Below are 25,496 nucleotides of genomic sequence, written 5' to 3'. Positions count from 1 at the left end.
AAAACTCATCCCGCCTCTCCACACACACCCCTCTCCCTTCTGCTACCTGATCCCTCCCACAGGGAAACGAATTGAACAACGTCACTCAATCAAGTTGTCATCATCGGAATGACACGTTTGAGATCACGCCTACGCAAGATTAGCAACACATGAAATGTTCTACACTACCCACCACCATAAGTATGATATCAATAGTAGTATTGCTAAGGTTTTGAGTAATTGTTATAGCAGCATACAGCGCATCTTTTTGAAATTCCGATCGGCTCGAACAGAAACCCGCTAGGCATACTGCAATATATTCAAGCACTTCAAGAAATATATTTACTTTGAACCGTGATACAGGTGATGCTAAACAGCTAACATTCCAATGCCGACCGGCAGCATTAGCAAGTTTTCAGACTGATAAAAAGCTATTTATGTAACACGTCACACCATATAAGAGTACAAATAAATGTTTACCTGCTCAACAAAAAGTCAGCCGTGTCAGCGTCGGTCTTCAGTCCCAGATCTCGCTGAAGTTTCCTCCATCGGTCAATGGTGAACCCTATATTTATCCAACTCAACTTTCGGCGTTCTTCACATTTTCTTTTCGTCTCTGCTTTTTCCTCAAACGACTTTCTCTTCCGTCCTAACTTTCTTGTAGGGGCAAGCAGGGGACGCTTGCTGATGTATTTTTCGTTGTTATCCATTGCTGTCTGATGTGCTACTTAGCTAGCTACCATGTGCGGTCACCTGCTAACGTGCGCGATTCTCATGACGCAGAAGGGGGGCGCGGTCGGGCGTGGTTGGGCGCGGTCGGGGTGGAGACGCGAGCTCCAGGCGGAGTTTCAAGTGTAGCTGGTGATTGGATGAGAGCAGTTGACCAATGTAGCTTTGCGCTCGCAAAGCTTCCATTGGTCAACTTTTATGTGGCTTTACAGCCAATAGAGTGAATGGATTTTTTTCGTTCTTTTTTCTATTTATATTGTTAGGATTATACTATATAACCATAAACAGCATCTAAACGAGGATATTAACAATGAACAATCTTTGAAATCGTATACCCTAGCTTTAACTTACATTAGCTAGCTAACTACGAGCGAGCTAACCAGATAACATTAACAAATTGACAAGCACTTACTGGGCAGAATGGCTCTTCAAATAACGGACGAAATTGGAGGTTGTCGTCTGGCTGTCCGCGATCTTAACGTTGCATGTCTTGCAAAGCGCTATTCTTTTGCCATCTTGTTTTGAGAAATTCTTGAAGCCGAAAGCAACGACCCTCGGTATCCCTCCGGCTGACATGTTGATGTGATATCTGATGTAAGTGGCCGTGGTGTGCGTAAGGTATGAGAGGGCATGACTGATGATCTCGTGATCCAGTCATGACAGCGCTATTCTCAGCCTGCGCTCCAGCTGGATCAACTTTTTTTTTTTTTTTTACATAATTTATATATTTTATATTCAAACTGAAAACATGATGTGATTAACACTCAAGTCATTCAAGTCATCGTGTCTCAAGTCAAGTCAAGTCCCGAGTCTTTAACTCCCAAGTCCGAGTCAAGTCTCAAGTATTTTATTTTTTGTCAAGTCAAGTCACAAGTCATAAAAATAGCGACTCGAGTCGACTCGAGTCCAAGTCACCAAGTCACAAGTCCCCATGTCAACTCCTAAGCGGAGCAGCCGGTAACAAAAAGTAGTCGAAGGAGAAGAACGTCCTTGTCTCAGTTCTCGCGCATGCGCCCATAAGGAAGTAATAGAATAGTCGAATTAAGTCGTTATTTATGTTTTTTTTCGCACAAAAAGTAGTCTCGTCGCTTGATAAACTTATAATTGAGCCGCTGTAGGCACATGGAATATTTAAACCTTTTCTTTAATGACTTTATGGGCCGTCAAGAGCCAGTCCCTTAGGCATCCTATGTAGGACTGATCCAGCTCTCAGATTCAATCAAAAATATCTTTATTTGTGTTCCGAAGATGAACGAAGGTCTTACGGGGTTGGTACAGCATGGGGGTGAGTAATTATAACGTATTACGAATAATTTTTGGGTGAACTAACCCTTTAAGTGTAAAATGATTTATTCTCACAAACACTGGTACAGAAAGGCAGCACATAATCTCAAACCGTGTAAATTCAGTCAATCTAAATAGAATGTTTATGGCCATGGCTTTATTAGACACAAATACTTGCCACTTTCAATAAGCATTCTCTTGGAACAGAAACAGACCTTTTGAGCAAATCAATTTACTGCGATGAGAGCTGAGATTCATGAGTACATCCATTAGTGAATATACAAATTCAGATGAGAGAAGCCACAGAGCTATTTGGTCAAGATCTGAGAAAGACAATGGGAAATCGATGAAAGTACACTTTCACTTTAAGATCGTTCATTTTCATTCATTTACATGTATTCCCCAGGTATATGTAAACATAACTTAATCGTTTAATCGGTAGAATATTATGAAGCTAAGGAAGGCCCATATCCAAAATCCACAATCTCAACTCAAAGGCAACAGCAAATCAACACTGAATGTCAACATTTGGCATTCAAAACACTTTTTTTTTTTTTTTTTTTAAAGAAAACACAAAAAAGCATCCGCAGTATGTAGATTCAAGGAAGAATAGGCATCCACTATTTTGTTGCTCGAAAAGTTGATAATAAAGGACACATTATTTCAAATGACTGAAGAAATTCTAGATATTTTCACATCTGTTCATTTGTTATAATGAGTTTGTGTGGGTCAGGTGTTCCCTCTGTCGACAAGTTCAGTCATCCCAAATCAGTCTAAATCCAACAGGATCAAGGCCACTATGACAGCAGTACTCAGAAAGTCTGAGAGCAATACTGAGAACTAATATTTTCCTTCAGCGAACTCAAGTAACCCACTCTCTGTGGTCTGTGTCCCATAAGAGGATCGCACAGTTCAGCTTGTGTTCATGTGAGATGTGTGTAGGTATACGTCGCTGCATATCTGAGAGTTTCAGGTCTCCAAATGCTGCCAAAATAAACTAACATTTCAAATTCAGATAAAAATGTGCAGTTCTTTAGACATGCTCTAAAGGAACAAATCCAGTAGCAATAAAACATTCTTGAAAAAAACCCCAAAGAGATCACATATAGGTCCGGAGTCTGTGTGTGTGTGTGTGTGCGTGTGTCTTTGTGTGTTTGTGTGCGTGTGTGAAGCTGTCAGTCTCAGCTCAAACCAATGCCCTGCTGTTTGCTGAAATCTGTGCACACAAAGAAGGTTTTGAGCTCTCCTTTGCCCTTCACATTGATCAGGCCACGACACTCACATTGGTAGCCCAGCTTCTGCAGGACATCTGATGTCTCCTCTGTCACCTGCAACACAAACAGATGTCATAGAAAAACTGATCCTCATTCCATGTTTTAATGAGGGCAAATCAATAAGCTATAAGCTATTTGGAAAATCTAGACATGAGAAGAGAATTATCATCATAGCTGATTTAGAGATGTGAAGTACTGTAGAGCTCAATCCCAATTCACCGCTTTTACACGTTCACGTCTAGTGGTAGGGAGTCACGATTCTTGTTGAGATCGAGGGGTAGGGCTACAAAGCCCTCGAAACGGAGATTTTTCAGAGGCACCCTCCAAACGGAGGGCTACAAGAAAGTTCACAGAATGCATCGCAAATCACCGGCGAGATGGCTTCGCAAACGGTTAAACATTTAAATTTAGCGCCAGATGATACCACCATGCACTTTATTTACTCTTATAATAACACTTTAGTCGTTTAAATTAAGAAATGAGATAATAAATTACCTTTCCGAATCAGAAAAGACATACATTTCGAGGAAGGAATGTTATAATCATGGAGAAATCTTGTAAAAACTCCGTAACGGCAGAGCCATCACCGACGACTGATGACGTATCGGGTTCCTGAAGGGTTGTTCCATTTCCTAGAGGAATATTTCATCCACTTGGCCCTTGTAACTCTCTTTTAAAGGCCAAGCTTGCTCTGCATTTTTAATGACTATTTGAGCTTTTATCTTTTATCTACAGTATATTTTATGTATTTATGTACTGTGTATTGATGTTTTTTTTTTTTATCATATTATGTGTTACCACCATGGGAAGTGCAATTTAAATTGTGTTGTTCTAGGCAATGACAATAAAAGGCAATTCAAATTCAATTCAAGGGGTACACTCGAAAACATGGGGTAGGGCCAAGGGGTGAATTGGGATTGAGCCTTAGAGTTATTCAATTCCTACCTGTATTTTCCCCAGCTCTCCAGTGCTTTCCATCCGACTGGCCACATTCACAGTGTTTCCCCAGATATCATACTGTGGTTTCCTGGCTCCAATCACCCCAGCAATCACTGGGCCATGGTTTATACCTGCACAAACACACGCAGATTAATGGAAAAAACTCTTGAAACATGACATCTGCGTTTTAGTTTACTATGACTGTGCTAATAGTGCATGATTTTGGGGTTTGGGGGGAATCGAAATGCGATTTAAAATGCGCAAAAAAAAAAAAAAAAGGTTTGCTGTGCTTGGTTACAAATTTTTTCCAGAGTTTGAGAGTATACAACGATATGATTATAAAATAATAATAATAATTAAAATGATTATTAATTTGATCACTATTATTACTAAATAAAAATATAAAACAAAATTTGAAATAGTATTATTGTAACATTTCACATAAGCTGTGCAATAATAATAATAGTACAACTGTTAAATTACAATAATAATATTTAAGGATGTCTTAATTTCTTCATTTCAAAGATGTGAACATGGTTTCCAGGTTGCGTTCACAATTGCTTGTAACATGCACACTTAGCATTGAGCTCGTGTGGAGCAGCATTAAGTGTTTTTAGCCAGCTGAAAACGCTAGATGCTCTGCTGAAAACGGCTAGCTTTGGGTGTTTGAGAGCTTTTGGGCAGCGCAGCATTTTTTCAGTTGAGACGCTTTGTTGCTATGATACAGAATATCTGCAGCACAGTTTACTTGTAACTGAGTTCGTAAATAATTTGTTTCATACTAAAAAGTTCATTTTCATCCATTTTGCTCGGTTAGCTCTGCTGGTGGATGTCGTTGTACAGAAAGAATGTTGAGACAGTTGGTCGTGTGGTATTAGCCCCGCCCCTCCTCCACTATGATTGGACGGCTGGGTAAAAAGTGACAGTGATGAGCACTGTTTCACCCAATGTTGAACATTTTTCAACTCTCGACGACCTGTAAAAAACACAGAGTGCTCAGCGCTTCAACGTGGAAGAAAAACGCTCAGCGCCTTGTTACGCTCATGACGTTTTAAAGAGCACCTATCATGGATTTTTGAAAACGACTGTTCATGTGGTGTGGAATATAGCTCTTAGGGAATGAAAACATCCTGCAAAGATTTATATCTGAAAGTGCACCATATATAAAGTTATTGTCTTTCAAAAGTGAGAGTCTATGAAATGAATTGTTTTTGAAACGAGTTATTAGCTGTTACAATCGTGACGTAGATAGGTCATTGGCCGCTCCCAACAACTGCGCGCGTACGGAAGTGTAAACTTGAAGTGACATCTAGAACACATTCAAATACTTCAGCTGAATCGCATCATGTCGAGAAGACGCTGTGTTTTACATTGCAAACACCGTTCAGCCACTTGTTTCCATTGTCCAGGGACGAGCATGTGAAGAATCAGTGGTCAGAGTTCATATTTGCAACGCCCGAACCTTGTGTTCTCATAATTTTAATGACAAATCATTCAAATTCAAAAACCTAAATTAATTCAAATGTGGATTCGCATTTCGCAAGCCGGTTGTTCCTGAAGGAGGGCTCAGTATCCAGTGTATATGGATCAGGTTCGTCCTCCTCCGAATCACAATCTGTAAGTATTATTAATAATGTTTGCTATTATGTTTTCTGTAGCATGCACAATATAGTTATATTGTGTTGTGTGTGTTGTGTACACTCCGCACAGCTTCTAAGCGGGGTAAAGTTAGTTTTGTTTTTGATATTCACCAGACATTCATTGAAAAATGGCAGTTACCTCCTAAACGACTTAGCCAAGTATGACTTCGCTAGGGCTCCAACTAACGATTATTTTGATAATCGATTAATCGGACGATTATTTTCCGATTAATCGATTAATCGGATAAAAATTGTATTTGTTTTTTTGTTTTGTTTATTATAACTAAATAAAACCCTAAATCAGGGTTGTGGTGAGCAGGGTGAGGCCTCATTGATCTGATAATTACTATTTTGTGTGTTAAACAATCTACTTAATACAGACAACTTCATTATAAAGAAAAACAACAAATAAAATATATATATGACCATAACCTATGACAAAAATGCTATTGTAAACTAGATTAGTGGATAATATAATAAGCACTGCCCTTCACAAGCCCCCACAATGTGAGTTTCGCCGGGAAAGCTCGCTCTTTATGGAGACGCGAGTAAGCGGCCGTGTGGAAAGTGCACTTTTTCTGACATGTTTGTTCAAACACTATATACAATTTTCAACACTTGACAAGCTATAATCCTGGTTATGGGCATTCCGTTGCAGACAATCTCTGCCTACAGTTTACCAATAACAACTAACTGGGTCATTTGACCAATCGCCACAGATTCGCGTCACTCAAAGGAGGTGTTTGGGAAAATGAATCGTCGAACGAATCATTTTGGGAGTCGTTGAGCAAATCAGTTAAAAATAAATGCATATTATAAGACAAATAAAGTGTTTTTTATCCTTGCATGCACGTTAAACTGTTTTGGGGAACTCCTAAAACAAAAATAGGAACATTTCAAATGCTATGATAGGGGCTCTTTAAGAAACGAGGCGCCCCCATTGAAAACAATTGAAAAAATACACCATATGCGTGAAAAAACACTTTGCTGGACACACTGGATAAAGCTGCTTGTGTGTTAAAGAACACAGTGTCTAGCTTCATTCTAAAATACACAGCACATCTATTTATTTAATTAACTCATAGTCTTTGAGTAGCCCTTGTTGCTTAGTGACAGTAAAACTGTTTTTGAACCTCAATATAATTTGACTTACAGAGTACTTGATTTCTTTTAAAGCATAAAAACAGATCCAGTGATGCAGTGAGTTTCATCCTAAAGTGACAGCTGGAATGTTGTTTTACTTTTATAATAAAGTCTTTTAGAAGGGATTTGTGTCTGTTGTTACAGTTTGATCAGATCTCAGCCACAGATGGGTGATATGTTCTCATACTCTTAAATGGAGCGTTTATGAAGAATTTCATGCCAGTTCCCTGAGCGCATCTGTTATCACTGAGCTGCTAAAGATGCCTGAGTTCTTTCTTATGAGCTGCCTTTGTTTTTTAATGAGATTTTCAGCTACATCCTGTATATATTGGTTTCATTTTTAACCCTTAATTTAAAAGCCAGAGCTGTAAAGGCTAAAATGAAAGATCTCTTGAAATACCTGGAGATAAAGTGTCCTCCAAGCAATAACTGAGTAATTAACAGTGATGTAGAATTAAGGGTTTTGTAGCCAGACTTACCGACGCGAAGCCTGAATGTGTTGAAGGAGTGTCTGTTGATGCCATCCAGCTTGCCGATCAGAGCGATTGCGAACTCCACCATGTTTCCTATCTGTGCATTCTGCCTCTCACGGTCCTGAAAGCACACACAACAGAGCTCAGAGATACATAAATGATGTAGCTTGAAGGACACATTTATAAATGCAGAGTGAGCAGGGGTCAGAGAATAAAATGACTTGCATGGACAAAAGGAATTTTATTTTGGTTTAAAAATGTGCAGCCTCCAATTTTTATCACCTTATTCATCAAGTGCACCTCAGTCACAAATGCCTTAGAGTCTTGAAAAGACACTTTTCATTTTCCATTACAATGTAGTCAAGGTGAATATAAATCTTAAAGCACTATGTATTATTGAAATACTTTCAGCATGTTAACTTTGAAGCTGTAATTTAAAAAATAGTTTAACACCGTCTACATTCCAAACAAGAGCCGTGTAAAACACTAATTTCTAAGCCATATCACAAAAGTAGAGACAGATCTGTTATTCCATATTGTGATCAACAACACACTACCCTTGCAACTAAATTGAACATTTGAGTGAAACAGATTATCGGAAAGAAAAAATGCAGGACTTGTTTCTATCCATCAATTGCTGAGAACAGACTAAACGAAGCTCCAAATGTAGGTTTGGGAACTTGAGCTGAGCTTCGTAATCGAGGCCCCTTTATGGACAGACTTCAAATTACATTTAATGTGTGGCTTAATCAGAGTTATCTAAATTGAATTCACAATGTTTTGCAATTCATTTTTAATTAAAATGTATTTTTAAGTAATCCTAAAGCAAAGCCTCAGGATATGCGAATGCCACCATTACTGATTGGTGCATAGTGACATATGGCACATTTAAAATGCCTGCATTCCATTTAGAAGCAAATATGTGCGATAAAAGCTACTAAAGTATGACAGCAAAAGCTGACAAATTAACTTAAAACAAACAGTGGTAACAGTGGGCTACAATTAGTATGATAGAGAGCATCCATCTCTCTCTCTCTTTTATTAATTGAATATACAAGATACATGGTGTATTTTATGAATGCATTTGTGAGAGTTGTGGTTTAAATTAGCTTTGATTACATTTTTTGTAGACTACTTAACGTCGTGCAGTAAGTACCTGGCTGCTCTGCTCCGGAGGTCCACTCAGTCCTGCCGCAGCCATGTACGTGCTGCCGATGGTTTTAATCTTCTCCACACTGCTGAACTTGGGCTTAGACAGCAACTGCAGATAAATAGAAGAGGGAAGGGCAGAGTAGATGTCAATGTTTCCGAGCAGTAGAAATTCATGCCGAAATGTTATCTTACAATAAATGGAAGAGAGAGAGAACGGGAGGATAATAATAACTGAAAGAAACGGGACAGCAGCCATACCACACTGAAACTTAACACTAGTAATAAGTGAAGTAAGCCAAGCATGGACCTGTATTTAGATCCTAAACATGAAATCAGTCAAGCCAGGGCTTTGTTCGCAGCTCACAGAAATAAGCAGCTGAAGTGATGTGAGTGTACAACAATGGCTGCCTCATTTCATCAAACTACACGAATGATTACTTGGGTGACGCCCTTGGAAGCTCTTCAGATGTTGGCAGAGAAGCACTATTCATATACAATGATTCATCCAATCAATTAAGGGAATGAGAAGAGAAGAGAAGGGAAGGGAATGAGACGTGACATCACTCTGACCTCGTCAAAGTCGGCGATGATCTCATTGAGAAGCCTCAAACACTCCAGTCCTTCTTTATTGATGTCACACTCCGTGTAGAACTCTTTGAAGTCCGGCACAGAGGCAAACATCACACATACGCAGTCATATGACTTATAGTACAGGTCCTGGAGAAGAGGATCGGAAAGACACATGTGGCAAGAGTTCAATGATTCAGTGTAATTATTATTCACATGCCACAACAGAAACAACAACATGTTTTATGAAAGGATATTCACAGACTCACAGATGACATGAGGTTCAACTTATACCACACGTAACATGAATAAAATGTTCATCAAATAAACTGGGGATAAATAAAATCAAGGGAGGAACAAGACTAAATGTATTGAAATATGAATTGTTTCACAAATGAAAAATCTCCAAATAGACAGAAAGACCAAGGTTTTGTATCACAACTTTTTTTCAACACTGACAGTGACAAGAAATTTTTCTTGAGCAGCAAATCAGCATTTTAGAATGATTTCTGACACTGAAGACTGGAGTAATGGCTGCTGGAAATTCAGCTTTGCCACCACAGGAATAAATTACTTTTTCAAAATATATTAAAATAGAAAACAGTTATTATTTTAATTTGTAATAATATTTCACCATATCACTGTTTCAAATAAATTCAGCCTTGAGCAGTGGAGACTTTTTTAAAAACATAAAAAAAAAATCTTACTGACCAGCAGCTTGGACAAGCAGGGACAACTTAAAATAATTTCTGGACAGTGAGAATACGAAAAATGACCCAATCATTGCAGTACTAGACAATTGTAAAATTCAATTCTTAAAAAAAAAAAATCTTTGAAAGAGTGCAGATCAGGGAGGAATAAAAATATATAAATATCTGTGAATATTTCAGGCCATTTTTTCGACCTAAAGTTTTGAATCTTTCTTAAATATGAAAAGGTAAATTATGGACTGTGGTTGAAAATGGTAGAGGGGTTAGCATAAAATACTGTGTAGGGTGACCTAGTATTCTTTGTATAGTCTACATTGTAATCAGACAGTAATGATTGGAACGGTATTTTATGATATGATCTTGTGTGGTAAATGGCAGTGTTTCCCAACCTTTTCATCTTGTGTTGTGCCACAGTCCAATCTGTACAAATGCCTCTTACAAATGCTAATTTTACACACATTATTTTGTTTTCTTTCCTTAAAAAGATCTGCAAAGCCATAACATTATTCATAAATAGTACTTTTTGTCTCTTTTTAAATATTCAACAAAGTAAAATCCAAATCTTTCCAAGTGACCTCTGGAACCGGCTCAGGTACCCCCGGTTGGGAAGCACTGTTGGGAATATGTCTGGTCTTGTATGGGAGACAGAAGCACATGATATACAGGTTCACCCAACTCACTGGAAGCTGGTTCCTACCTTGTACTTCTGGTTTAGTAAAGAGATAGTGGACAGCAGCCCCACCTCATTCTTTTTGTTCTCGCCCACGAAGAGAGCAGCCACGTGCGCAGGGAGAACATTTTCCAAAAGCAGACGGTTCAGGTTTTCGCACAGCTCGACTTCTTCCTTATCGGCCAGGTTCTTGTTCTTCAACAGGAAGTCTTGACGACAACAGCGCTCATTCTGAAGGGAAGAGAGAGTATAGAGCAAGGGTGGGTGAGACTTTCTCTGCTCAGTATTACTGTGTGTGTGTGTATGTGTGTAGCATGAGGTGTGTACCTGGTGGGATATGAGCAGCATGGTAAAGAGGAAGAGTGTGATGTAGATGAAGCTCATGATTTGTGGGTGCTTCATAATTCCTGCTTTGCACAGCCTCAGACTGTCCTCTACACTACAACTGACAAACAATGGACATGATTTTAACAGAGAAGCACATAAATGAAAATCCTTGCCCACACAGATTATTATTAAAAACAATCTATTGTTTTAAATGTCCAGTACGAAACAAGTGTGTATTTATTTTGAGATTTGCTAATGATAACATGTAACAGTGCTCAAATATTAATAGAATAACTAAGTTGACAGCAAAAAACAGGGGTAATATAAGCATCTACAATTAAATATACATTTATGAAAGTGTTATGAAAAGTATAAGAAGTATAAGACACATGCATGCGTATTTGTGAGAGTGTACCAGCTGTGGTTGGCATAGAGCAGGCAGCTGTAGTTGCTGAAGAGATTCCCCTGGGAGTAGAAGATGATGATGTAGGAAATAGCTGAGACGATGAATAGGAAGACCACCTTCAGCTCCAAACTCACCCTCAAAAACACGCCACAGGCGATCAACGCCAATATACAATTATATACTGAGTACTGGAAAGACAAACCATACAGAAACTCCATTAATCATTTTTCTATTGTTTCTTTGGCAACAAGACAGCAGTTATAATACTCTCATAATATAACATCAGGGCTATGACACATACTTATTTATAAAGATGATAAAATAGTCAATTAAATCATGTAATAAATAATAATGTAAATCATTTTTAGTGTTATGATGTGGGTTTGGGTTAGTTGGTTGTATTTATATTAGCTGTATACAACAATAACAGAAGTTTAGGCCATTTGTCCATTTAGGCCATGTTTCCATTTAGATAAATTAAATAAAAGTGCTTGATACTCACAGGCAAATACGATAGGTCATCTTTGACAGAATCAGGAATGTTGCTGTTATTTTGTAGCCGAGTGACACATAAATTCTCCGGGTGACACTCCAAATACTGTGGAGTGAAAGACATTTTTTAGGGGAAAAAAATGTCAACAGGTGGTACAGTACTTACAGTGAGCTTACCTAGAAAGAACTGGCTAATATAATATAAATACATGGGTTATGGGTAGGTTTGGGGTTAGTACCTAGTTATTACCCAGTAATTGTAAGTACTATAATCAGTACATAATATGTACATGGGTAACAGGACTGTAAAAGGAAGCGTTACCAACTCTTTTTGTAATGCTTCAGTGAAAACATACGTATACCAACAATATTGTCTGAGGACCTAAGCATAAAAAGTCTAATTTCTGTTGTGTGTGCGTTTTTAGTGTATTACACAACATGAGACACTAAACTAAATAATGTATTTGTGACATTTATTGCCGTGACAGAAAGGCTGAGCATTACCAAGTTGAACATGGCGATGATGACTATGATTGCGGTGGCTACAGTTGCCAATGGGAGGCGCAGAAAAGGCCTCTTAACCACTGCTTCTGAAAGAGCCGAGAGCCACGTGCATGACTTCAGCTTCTCTGGAAACTGCCTCTGAGCAAGAAAAAGAAGGGAAAAACAGCTGTTCAAAAAGAAAGAAAGCTGATTTGACCTGAGCGAAAGCTCAAGGTTACTGAAGCCAGAGAGTGTTGGAAAAAAGCAACAGTGTATTTGAATGGCGACACTAGGAGTATTTCAGTTTGCAACATTGTAGCAACTGTTTTTAGTTCTTTTACATTCTAATATAATTCAGTGCCAACAATGGACACAGCATATGACATTCTCCACATCACAGCATTGTGCACAGCAAGGGAGGCAATGCATGCTCCAGCATCTACAAAACCACAAAAATACCCCAGAAACCGTCAGGCCAACTGAATGGGTGTGCTGTGGTGGTCTAACCTGTATATGACTCGCAAAACAGATGCACAGAATCAAAAGCAGAAAACACCCCAATACCACAAACGTCAGCCCCAGCTCTTTACGCCTAACAGAGAGAGAGAGAGAGAGACAAATAAAGATAGTTATATTTACTCTCAGGGCAAATGATTGTAGCACATGAAGACACACGTTCAGCACCAAAGTGTTAAATTGAGCCTGCATATGGGGTTCGCTTGAGTTCATGCCACTTACTGTTTGGTAACAAACATCTGGATGATGAAGATGCAGATAAAGATGAAGGTGGCACAACCAATGTAATATTTAAAGCTTGGCATCTCTATAGTCCTGTACTGAGAGAACCACATACACGCATTTGTTTAATTTCTTCATTTCTTTTTAACATGTAGACAACACCAGTGGCGTAGCGCAAATTCACAGGGCCCCTCTCTTTTTGTGTGTGTGTGTGGGGGGGGTGGTAATTTTAGCGTACTTGTTTATTTAGCTACTCATTTATTTAAAAATTGACTTGATTTTATCACAGGGAATGATGCGTGCAAAATCTGAATTTCTGTCCATAATTTTGCGAGTAGTTGTTGATGAAGGAAATTTTCGCACAAAATATTGGAAATATTTACATTTTAAACCATTAAGGCGAGTCAGTGGATATCACACGAGCAATGTGCAAACTTTGCTCTAGAGTTATGGCGGTGGAGAAGTCTCAAACCCTAGTCAATTATTCACTACAGAAAGCAAAAGTAAAAACATCTGACGATGAAAGCCGAATCATCAACCTGCTGATAATGGTAAAGGCCTATATAACTGTCTTAATTTTTATTTCTTAAAATTTCTCTTGTGGCACAGAAGTACTGAAAAAAAATTAGAAGAGAAGTATTTTGTTTTAAACAAGTTGTTTTTGAAATGAGGAGTAAACTAATTTAACTAATCTTTTATTTTCCTCACAGCTGTATGGGGTGATGCGCCATAAAATCATTGTGGAGAAACTGAATTGTAGCTAATAGCCTATTAATTCAACGTAATAATAATAGTAATAATTTATTATGCCTACATTAAATTGGAAATGTCAAATCCACTTTATAAGGCCGATAGCTGATGCTGATCATCTACTGATCATCGTCTATCGACACATCAGCGCATCCTGTCTATTAGCTGATTATCGTCTATCGGCACAAGGGCACAGGGGTTTTCGCAGGGCCCAACAAGTGGGGCACCCTCGCACTGCGTGCCCATCCGCCATGCCACTGGACAACACATGGCTAACACATACATTCCAGAAGTTACAGCCCTCAGGAAAACACTAACCTGCTTTTCAAGGTCTCGTTTAGTAAACCACAGCGTGAGGCCAGAGATCTCTTCAGACTTCACCCACTTTCTGGACACACACAAAATCTTTCTTCACTCGTTTTCATACGCATTAAATGTGCATCTTTAACCAAACTGAACTTAATTCCATTCAAAATTATTTAATGTGCTTGTTTATGTAAGACTAACTTGCTGGAGCTCAGATCATTGATGGTGGTGGTCATCTTGTCGTGAAGCTCTTCATCAAACTTAGTCTTCTGTGATTTATTCCTACAAGGACAATAGACACAGATCACAGAGACAAGAACTCACTTGGATTCATGAAGTAACACACAATGCACATGTCTAAATGTGCATGGGCACTGTGGGATAGAATAGATGTTTATAGCTGTTGTCATGCTGTTATTGAGTTATATTTGACTGCAGCCAGTACAAGGGAAGCTTGGATGAATATGTGTGAAGTTCATCGTTCTAAATGACTTGACTAGTTTTGTAGTTAATCTAAATCATTTGTTTAGTTAAGGGATCTAAATAGATAACAAGAGAGTTCTTGAAGTTTTGTTGAGAATTGAGTGTGTGTGTACCTGGTATTCCCATTACATTATGGGGACCAAATGTGCCCACAAGATTAATGCCAGTCAATTTTGACATTATGGGATTTTTTTGTCCCCATGAGGAAAAGAGCTTATAAATCATACAAAATGAAATGTTATGAAAATGTGATAATGCAGAAAGTTTAATGAGATGGGTATGTTTAGAGGGAGATTTAGTAGGTTAGTTTAGGTGGATAAAATATATAGTTTATGCAGTATAAAAAATCATTACATCTATGGGAAGTCCCAATAAAACATGGAAACCAGTGTGTGTGTGTGTGTGTGTGTGTGTGTGTGTGTGTGTGTGTGTGTGTGTTTATGTGTGAGAGCCGTGGCAGACAGAATGCCTTGTGTTAGTTTAAACCCTGACAGAGAGCCCCCTTGCAATGTGCCTCAGAACTTCTCAGAAAGGAAAATGCTGTTTCCTTTCTCTCTCTTTGCAAGCAGAAACACATGCTTGTCTAAACCAAAAGTGCACTGTAGGCTGGAAACACACCACTGAGGGAGTGCAGCTATGGTCATGCTAACCATATGACCAATTAACAGTGGCTCACTGAGCATTTGCATTGTTAGTGTTGAAACTACGGGCCCCATAGAGCTTGCTGAGCCAGTATGGCTCCACTCACTTATATGTGCACAAGGGAGGGTTGGGTAAAGAGTTGGGCTCCTCAAAAGACTCATCAAAACTGTCAGAGATCAACAGTGAGAAAGACAACTTCAACATCACTGCTTCAGTCAGCAAGGCAAAACCAGACTCGAAACAAACTAAAGTGGACATTTATAAAAAGCTTTTGAAAGGCCCTTAGGCCATAGACCTTGTTTTTTCCAACTGAGATACACTCAAGACAGACCAATATATGATGCAAACAACACTCACCTCTCTGTAATTTTGGTCGTTACTGATCTAAGAGGGATGTCCTAAAGAGAGAGACAAACGTGAACATCTGCTTTGCACCTCTGTGTGTAAATAATGTAGGAACTGACCTCACAACACCGATTACTTAACCATGGCCACTACTTTTGAAGGATTAAAGCATGTTTTGAAGCACAGGATTCAAGGATTAATAGTACAGTTTAACCATCGTAGAGTGAAATTGTATCATTTGGACATTTTTTTTGTCTTGCCAATTTATACATTCAAGCTATTGTAAACCATTCCAGCACAAGAAGAGACAAAAGAGAGCCGCACAAACCCAACGCACGCACACAGAGGTGCGTTTAGGATAGCTTCCGAACAACAAATTGATTCCTATTTCACGTCTTCTTGCACTTGAACGAATGTATATGCACAAAATTATGTCAAAATGCCTGCCTTGGTTAGTATTCACGTAAACACGGTCAGTTATACACATTCGGCACAGTTTTAAGTATACATTAATAGTTCAGAAAGAAATATGATGTGTATCATTGTATTGGATACGTGCATTCGGCCTTAAAGTGACAGCAGGATAAAATACCTGTTGCTGTTTGTCATTAATGTTAATCAAACAACAAAAGACAGCATTAACAAAGATGAATCTATATTTAATAGATTAAATCAGTGAACACTGTGCAGTATACTTACTTTGTTTGTAACTTTGTTATATTGTATTTGTTGGACTTGGACTCTATTTTAAGGTGTCATCGTTACAGTGTAATTGTACATTTAAGTACTAAGTAATATATTAAGCAACTACATGTACTGACTATAGTGTTAGGGTTAGGCATAGGCTTTGGTTGAGCGTTAGTTGCATGTAATTATGCATATTTTACTGTTATTCATACAACATATTTAACAAGGACACTGTAAAATAAAGTGCTACCTTGAATTCATCTATGCTTGTAATTAGTGTATTTGTTCTTCTTTTTTTTTTTAACTGATAACTAACTTTTTGCTAATCCAAAAAATGATCCGATCCATGAATCAAAAACCATAATATGATCTGAACTGTGAGTTTTGTCATCTGTTGCACCACAAATAAGTAACTGTAAAAAAAAGAAACAAGTTTTTGTATCAGGTTATGTTGCACTAAATATAATGATGAGAAAATGACAAGGAAATCTATCCAAATGTCAAAAAGTAAGACAGTTGATGTCATAAATATTGACATTAACGTACAGGAGTAGTGTGCTGCTTTCTGCAGATGCAAACAGGGGTGGTCATTTAAAATGGGCAAGTTTCTACATCTGCAACGCATCTACAACAGACACGAACGACGTGGTGCGACAAAAGAACCCATTATAATCAGTGATGTTGTCTACACTGGATGCGCCGTTTCGTGACATGACAAATCCCCAAAAGTAAACCGATGCCTCGTTCTATTTATGACGTGCTTCAAGCACTCGTGATACTTCTTACAGGAAGAGCAAATGGATTTGCTTTGTCACGTCCAGCGTTACAGTGTGATGCAACTCCTAAACAGTCATGTCCAGTGTAGACACGATGTAAGCTTAATGGTCAAACTGTTGTTGATAACAACAAGGCTTATCAGCACAACGTTTTGTTTGGTATTTAGGCTGTCAGTCATTTATCTGTTGTGAGGTCAATTCTCATTTTTGAGTGATCTATTCCGTTAACGTCTGCATCTCTGACCTTGCAGCGACCCTTTCCATTGACCATAGCATCTGTGCAGAATTCTTCTCGGCTCTGCAGATGGGCAAACGGTTTGACGGCCCCCCATGACTCCAGGAAGCGCGTCATACGCACAGATGCTCTCATCTTCAAACCATCACTCACACGAGGCTTAGTGACACTGGGGGCCATCAGTGATGGATCTTTTGACTAAACACACAAACATAAACAACACACCAACATATTCAGATTCATATACATTAACATATATATGGCAGACAGACATACACTTGTAATGTTTGAGTTAAAGTCTCTACCCGAGGGTCTATGACCAAATAAGTCTTGATGTTGAGCTCTTTAAGGTAGGGGTCTCTCAAGTGACCATTCCCCTCCTCCACCCCATACGCTTTGTTCAAGTGCTTCAGAGTCGCCTCTGTGATGTGAACTCGTCTGATGGAGGAAAAATAAGTAGCATCTTATGAAGAAGGCCTGAGGTATGACATAACGATACAGACAGTATTCTGTGTGCAACTTGTTATCAATTATCATTTGATAAGTGATTTTATTGTTCATACCCTGGTAATCCACCTGACTCCATATGATTTGCTAAGGTGACATCATGGGACCACACATCAAACTGCCACTTCCGTAAGCCAATCACACCACAGAGGACGTTTCCAGAGTGTACACCTACTCGCATGTTAATATCCACACCTGTTGCCTCACGCACCTGCCTGCAAGTGACGATTAGAAAAATAATCAGCCATTCATCTGTCAAATGTCTTGGCCAGTGCTAGAAAGAAACACTATAAGGATAAATGCTGTGCTAATGATGATGTGAACGTATATTTACATATTGTATAAACATATAGACTTACTTGATGGCTTCGCACATGTCCAGGCCCATTTTAACACAGTTTTTGGCATGATTTGGCAGGGAAACGGGGAGGCCAGACACACAGTAATAACAGTCACCAAGAATTTTTATTCGCATGCACTCATTCTCCTAAAGGGGAAAAAACACAAGCACAAGGACAACTATTATGTACAATTCAGAGCACAAGTATCTAATTTACCAATTTATCAATTAAATGTTTATTTAAGAACCAAACTGGTTGATAATCAGATTGAATTATATTAAATGAAATGATATTATGTTCTATACAGTATATATTAAGTTATACACTGTGCCATTCTAAAATTTGAGGTCAGTTAATTTTTTTTAAAGAAATTAATACTTTTATTTGTTGCAATTTATTTGACAGTAAGTGCACTTTCAATGTACTTAAAGTGTACTTACCAAGAAAGTACTGAATAATATAAGGTAAATGTACAGTTTAAGATTAGGTTTAGGGGTAGATTCAGGACTAGTACCCAGTTATTACCCAGTTTTTGGTAATTACTAAGTATACAGTATGTACATGCGAAACAGGACTGTAACAAAGTGCTAACTTTTTAGTTAGCAAGGATGCCTTAAGTTGATAAAAAGTGACAGTACATATATTTATAATGTTACAAAGGATTTCTATTTAAAAAACAAAAACAAAGTTTTTTTCTTAACGGTGCATTGTGTAATAATTAGGAGGATCTGTTGACAGAAATGCAATATCATATACATAACTATGTTTACAGTGGCATATAACGACCTTACATATTGAACCGTTATGTTTTAATTACCTTAGAATTAGCCATTTCTATCTACATACACCGCTGGTCTCCTTACATTGAAATGCACCAGCATGTTTCTACAGTAGCGTTAAACAGACAAACGCATTTTGTTACTATGTTATTCTTCAAGCAAAAAAGCTAGCTAAAGTGAGCGAATAAAACACTGACAAGTGTTACAATAATATAGTAACAATAATATTCACAATAACATATCATTTTACTGAATAATCAAGTAAACCTAATTTCTTAATTTATTTTTGTAAAGAAACCTCATTGTTTAACTGGCTACTCTCTGCTGTCTCAGATGACGATTTCTTTTCCTGCCGGCCACCGTAACTTCTGTTGGTTGCAATATGCAATCTCACCACTAAATGCCACTAAAAATTACACAGTGCACCTTTAACGAATAGTGAAAAAATGTACCACAGTTTTTACAAAAATATCAAGCAGCAAACTGTTTTCAACATTAATAATAAAAATACAAAAACTGCACCAAATCAGTATATTAGAATACATTTTGAAGGATCATGTGACACACTTAGGACTTGAGTAATGATGAAAATTCAGCTTTGCCATCACAGGAATAAATTATATTTTAAAATATATATATATTCAATAAATATATTCAAATATAAAACACATGTTTTAAAACAAATCATATTTCACAGTATTACAGTTGTACAGCATTTTGATCAAATAAATGCAGCATTTGTGAGCATGAGAGCATAATTATATTATACTATAGACATATTTAATCATACTTACTTTTGCAATCTGGTCAAATTTCCCAAAAAGTTCATTCAGCATGATCACAAGCTCCTTAGGAGAACAGTCACTGGCCAGACGTGTGAAACCCACAATGTCAGCATATAGGATGCTAACAGAAAACAAGGGGAAGACAAAAAAGAGACAATCTTAATGTCACCAATTATATTCAGTTTAGCTTAAGTTTCATTTTCATGGACTCTTATTATGTTTCTCTGTTGCTGTCTGCCTTTGTTTCTGTGTACATGTCATTCAGCAGTCATAGTTATTCTTTATGTTCCTATTTATCAGCACACCTGTTTGTACAGTATTTGAGTTCGTCACCTTGTGTATTTAAGTTATTCTGTTTGTGCTTACATGCTGTGTCTCATCTATGTGTATTATCTGAGTTAATATGAGTTTTAATAAAAAAAAAAAAACGCTTCTATTTGAAACTTGATGTGACTTGTGCCGAGTCCTTTTTAATGACGAGAAAAGCAGCAGCTCAGTGTCAGCTGTCTGAACGCCCTGAAAAGAATAAATACTTGGCTCATGGAAATGAACCGTTAAGACCCAGCTGTTCTCAATGCTGACTTCAAGACCAAACACACACACACAGTCCATGTCATCACACTCCTAATGAACAAGTTCAAAAAGAGAGTGGACCACATAAATCTCGGCAGGTGAACAGCTCCCTATTGTTTGCTCACACACAGGTGAGTCAATCTCTGTTTTCTCTGAGCAGCTGTAAGCCGTCCGTCTATCTAAATATAAACGGCTGCCTGAGAACTAAGCATTGTGAGCTTGGACAAAAACATATTAATAGATGCCTGTCCACTCTTGGGGTTGATGGGAAATAAAACTAATTAAATGAGTGGCCTCATGATGAGCACTCTGAGAGTTAGGTCTAACAGACTGACCATTCATTTACCATCAGGACTTGATTAATGAGGAATTGCAAAATTATTGAATGCAAAAACAGAGCAATACACAAATGCCTCTTGTATGAACTGTAGGACAGCATTGATGAGTAAAAGCACATGATGTGTTACCTGACATTCTCATGTCTCTTCACGTAGAGACTGTGGAAGTTGTTGTCCCGGACCATACGCTGCTGTTCCTCTTTATCTTTACACTTGCAGCGCTCCATTATGGCCAACTTCATCTTCATGGAGATGTACACAGGAAGGACTGACTGCAAAAGGTTTTCCTACAGCACAAACACACACACATTTAAAGATAACACCCGTAATATGTCATACATTGAGTTTACTGTTAAAGTCTGTTTCATTTCTATTTTTAATCTCAAGTGTCCTAATCTTTTTCAGTTGTTTGACTGTAACAGATTAAGTGTCACCAGGCTGAGATCTGAATCTGAACTATGGGAAGGTAATGGGAAACTGTATCATTCAGAAGAAAAAAAGCATTGTCTTTAATGTGTATTGCAAGGTTACTATTACCCTGTGTTCTATGTTGTCTTTAGGGTTCATCATTAGGACATTGTTCCTGAGTTTTATTTTAATCTCCATATGCTGCCAGGGAGGTTAACAGCCTGCCATTAAACTTTACCCAGCTTTTCAGTGTTCTCTTTATGTGATGTCACTTCCTCAACAACAGTCATAACAAACTGAGGAACAATATATCCTTTGATTGTAAAAGGACACAAGAAGTTTAATTAAGAACAGGATAAACCTATTCCAGGATAAACTTATACCTCCTTGATTACATTTTTAATGTGCAAAATATAACCTTCAGCTGTCAAATTTGAAGATGAATGAAAAAGGTTAGTTCACACAAAAATGAAATTACTGTCATCATTTACTCACCCCCATGTTGTTCCAAAAGAAAGAATTTCATTCATCTTGAGAACACAAATGAAGATACTTTAATAAAATCTGAGAGATTTCTGTCCCTCCATTGACAGCCAAGCAACTGACACTTTGGCACTTCAAAAAGTTCATAAAGAGATCGTAAACGTACTCGATATTAATTGAGAGGTTTAGTCCAAAGAGACTTGATCGCTTTATATGATTTCTATATAAAAATTATATACATTATTTACATACAAATATTCATTAGCAAACTTAAACAGAAGCTCAATCGAACCTGCTAGACGCATGAAAAACTCACATCATTGGTTCTTGTGGAACAAATCTTAGGGATTTGAAACGACATGAGGGCGAATAAATGATGACAGTATTTTCATTTTTTGGTGAACTACCCTTTTGAATAAAATCAATGTTTTTCAAGAGAAAATTCCCAAAGTTAATATTAAAAGTTTGAAATTAAATAAATAAAAAAGTGGAGGTTAAGCCTAATGTAGACTAAATATCTGTGCAGAATTAAGAGAAATTCAAAGTTTGAAGTATCTCATTCTTGCATAGTTCAATTACTTGGTAAGTTGGAAGAGAGATTTGTATATTGAAAGCTGTGGTTGCTATAGTGTTACTAAGCAATGGCCAAGGTGTTTTGAGTGGTTGTTGAACCGAAAATATGTTTTACGCTCAGCTTACACAAGCGCCTTGATTTTTTGTTTTTTGCACTTATTATTTGGTCCACAAGCTTCCAACACTGGCTGGGCCATTTTTTACAGATAAACAGTTGAGATGGAACAACAAACAAACAACTACTGGACAAGGCAATAACAGCAGACACCCAAGTTGATGAGCGTTTGGTTGAGGGGGTTAATAGGAGATACCAGGCCAGCAACTCTCTTTTAAAGAAGTACAAAAACATAACTTGTGGAGAAAAATAACGCTAACACTGGGCAAAGATGAAACTTTCTTGCAAGCATATGTTGACCGCCTGTAAAAACGAGGCATAAATTGTATCAAGATATCATGGGTGATGTGTATTTGAACATAATTTGTATTTCTTCTATGTGTTTGTTCTGACTGTGTCTGTGATGTTGAGGTAAAGTTTATGAGCACCTGCTGCCTCTTCTCAATCTCCAGTTTCATGCGAATGCCGAGGCATCGAATAGTGTCCTGAAATGTCTGCCTGAGAGCTTTCTCCATCAGAATATTATGAAAAGCCCCAACCACACTTCCACAAATAAACACCACAAAATTTGACAGCAACTAGAGAGAGAGAGAGAGAGAGAGAGAGAGAGAGAGAGAGAGAGAGAGAGAGAGAGGTTGAGGTGTTATATCCTTTTCAGCTTCTTTACATAGAGATTTTCTGAAGGTTTCCTTTAAACCAATCCTATTGTGGATTTCCTTTTACCTGATTGGTGATGAGGTGTTTGGGGGGGAAACTGAACACTGTGAGGTGCACCGAAAGAACAATGATGTGAGACAGAGAGGAGATGATACTCAGGGTTACAGCATAGCTCATCTGAAATGGCAGCATGGTGTAGACTGTAATGATGATGAAGAGGAAGAAGGGAACCTGGAGAGAACAAGATGAAGAGTGCAACATCAACATTTATTTAAGACTGACCATTATTCAATTACCGATTTATATGATTTAATACATGACAGTGAACAAATAAGAAAGTTCTTGCTGTGAAAAGTACTCTTGTCATGTGAAGTCTCTGTAAAATATTATAGCTAGAGTGTTACCTGGTCCCATGGTTGTATTTCTACTTTGTTTTCTGTGCTGAAAATAAAGGTGAAGCCCATTGTGAGGTGTGTGGCCCACACGGCGAGACCAAGCAAAGTTCTCCATCTTTGAGAGAGAGTGTCTGTATACACTAATATAAACACAGCCAGGAACAAACAAAATGCTCCTCCCACAACTCCCACAAATACACCATGGTCCCGTGCATTCTGAAACACAAACACACATGGAGAAAGCAAGGTGTTAAGGGGAAAAACACATATCACATAAGACAGCTCATTTTAAAAGGGTTACGGAAAAGCAGTGTGTTTGTGGGAGTGGGTGTGTGAGCTGCAGTGCACAAGCTTCCAAAAAAATAAGTAAATCTGTTCAAAAGAAATTACTGACTCTCTCTCTCTAGAACAAAAAGTAAAACTTGCAGTTTTTCTTAAAAACATTAGTTTTGCACATTAGTTGTCATGGAGTCATTAAGGGACTATTGCTTCCCACTCTATTCCTTCTTTCTTATCCCCTAAAGGCAGAAAAACACATATATAAATAAACAGGAGCCAAAAATCCTGATTTAAAGCTCCAGAGATCACTTAAATCCATCCGTCACAGAGCTAACACCAGTTTAAAACCAGACACCATCTGAGTGAGCAATAATAGCTGAAACACAAATTTGATGTTTGCATATTCCAGACAGGCTGTGCATTTGTGGTGGGGATGTTTTAGTTACACTTTCGGTAGATTACATGATTACGTCAATAGACTTGTGACTGTCTTAATCGTTTGAATCCTGCAATCAACCAATTCATTCAAACACATTGATTCATTCAGGAATGAAACAAATTACTTATGACTGAGGCATTTAATCATCCACTTAGCAAAATCATTCTAAAACACTTTAGCCCTGTTTACACGAGTGTGTTTTCGTTTTAAAATGCATAACTTTTGCTAAGGTTGCCTGTCCTGAGATAAGGTTTTGTGTGGATATATATAAAGACTTCAGATGCAAAAGGCTCTAAGTCCGTCTAAAGTTTTTGTTTAATTTTAACATTTTTTATCAGGCTCCTATGTGTTTCTACCCAAGTCCCAGCATTTCTGAATGGGCTGAGGGCTAGGTTTTATTGAGGTTGAAATTAAAGTATTTGATGAGCGTATACTATGTGCTGAGAGCATTTACTCAATATCATTATCAAATTTTGGACAGAGGTGGCTTTTAGAGGCTTTTGCATCGGAGGTCTTCATATATATCCACAAAAAAATTAAGCAGTTTTCAACATTGATAATAAGAAATGTTTTTGTTTGTTTTTTTTAGCACAAAATCAGCAGATTAGACTGATTTCTGAAGGATCATGTCACACAGCAGCAATGACACTGGAGTGTAATTGACAACAGTATTTTTTTTGACTGTTTTACTAAAGTTTTTACTGTATTTTTGATTAAATAAATGCAGCCTTAGTGAGAATTTTTAAAAAACTCTTATAAACTCCAACATTGCATATATTGAGTTGTATTATTAAAATGACACTATCAGACTACAAGTCACTACCTGTGTGGGCAAATCGCAGCGCTAGATCGACCCAGCCACTTATCCGCCCACCAATATAGACTCTCACTGCAGTGAGTCCTCCACTCATGTTCACCCATTTGATTCAACCACTCTGAATTACCACTGAGATACTTAACTTTCAAACAGAACAGAAATACATACCTCAGTCCACAAGCATTCAGAAACTCACACACCCACAGATACTGCCAACATCCCATGGGCTTTGTGAAGGGTTAAATAAATAGTAAAACAAAATACACACACATGCCCACACACAGAGAGCAACACTGGTTGTAATTCTGTTCCTCCCACGGCCGGTTGGTGTAGAGAGAGGAGGTTACAGAAGTTTGCACAGATGGTATAGTGCTTATCTGCTAAAGAGATGAACAACAGCAGTGCAAAAGGAGCGTTCACGGCCCCTCTTCACATCCAGCTGACTCCAGAGAAAGTATATGTGATAATGTGCCAAAGAAACCGAAGAGAGAGACTATCATACAATGTGCTACATATTCCCCACATAAAAGCAGCAATTCTAAATGACTTGGCACAAACTGGCAATTAAGACAATTAAAACACACAATTTCTTGTCACGGATAATGCCAGTTCATCTGCATTGTGATAATCAGGCCTCAAATTACGCAACTACTGAGAATCAGCACCTAAGTCGCCGCAGGATTATGTAAGCGAGGCTGCTTCAATCATCAGATACCGTCTGAACAACAAGGACAAACCAGATCCAGAAAGAAAAGCAATGTATGTTGAATACTGACT

At 37.9% G+C, this 25,496-nt stretch overlaps 1 protein-coding gene across 4 annotated transcripts in view; it reads right to left on the bottom strand.

Moving 5' to 3' along the window:
• Positions 1–2,204: 2,204 nt before the first annotated feature.
• adcy7 (adenylate cyclase 7) overlaps positions 2,205–25,496 on the bottom strand; it is a 50,742-nt gene continuing 27,450 nt past the window's right edge. For 3 of the 4 annotated variants that reach the window (XM_039657315.2, XM_039657322.2, XM_039657330.2), the window contains exons 3-26: positions 23,194–23,400; positions 22,856–23,020; positions 22,561–22,710; positions 20,683–20,840; positions 19,652–19,763; positions 18,097–18,224; positions 17,794–17,952; positions 17,536–17,668; positions 17,240–17,428; positions 15,545–15,585; positions 14,264–14,344; positions 14,075–14,144; positions 13,007–13,104; positions 12,776–12,860; positions 12,290–12,427; positions 11,796–11,891; positions 11,303–11,481; positions 10,888–11,005; positions 10,588–10,791; positions 9,184–9,330; positions 8,618–8,722; positions 7,468–7,582; positions 4,212–4,336; positions 2,205–3,320 (exon numbers count right to left, since the gene is read on the bottom strand). In XM_039657315.2, coding sequence (XP_039513249.2) covers positions 3,174–3,320; positions 4,212–4,336; positions 7,468–7,582; positions 8,618–8,722; positions 9,184–9,330; positions 10,588–10,791; positions 10,888–11,005; positions 11,303–11,481; positions 11,796–11,891; positions 12,290–12,427; positions 12,776–12,860; positions 13,007–13,104; positions 14,075–14,144; positions 14,264–14,344; positions 15,545–15,585; positions 17,240–17,428; positions 17,536–17,668; positions 17,794–17,952; positions 18,097–18,224; positions 19,652–19,763; positions 20,683–20,840; positions 22,561–22,710; positions 22,856–23,020; positions 23,194–23,400 — 3,150 coding nt within the window. In that variant the 3' untranslated portion in view covers positions 2,205–3,173. The remainder of the gene's footprint in view (positions 3,321–4,211; positions 4,337–7,467; positions 7,583–8,617; positions 8,723–9,183; positions 9,331–10,587; positions 10,792–10,887; positions 11,006–11,302; positions 11,482–11,795; positions 11,892–12,289; positions 12,428–12,775; positions 12,861–13,006; positions 13,105–14,074; positions 14,145–14,263; positions 14,345–15,544; positions 15,586–17,239; positions 17,429–17,535; positions 17,669–17,793; positions 17,953–18,096; positions 18,225–19,651; positions 19,764–20,682; positions 20,841–22,560; positions 22,711–22,855; positions 23,021–23,193; positions 23,401–25,496) is intronic. The other variant, XM_039657338.2, reaches the window with a different exon arrangement.

The sequence above is a fragment of the Pimephales promelas genome, chromosome 1 (genome assembly GCF_988280905.1).
Source record: "Pimephales promelas chromosome 1, fPimPro1.hap1.1, whole genome shotgun sequence".
Lineage (NCBI taxonomy): Eukaryota > Metazoa > Chordata > Actinopteri > Cypriniformes > Leuciscidae > Pimephales > Pimephales promelas.
Note: the sequence above shows the minus strand (reverse complement) of the source record. Positions and strands in the feature narration are given on the sequence as shown.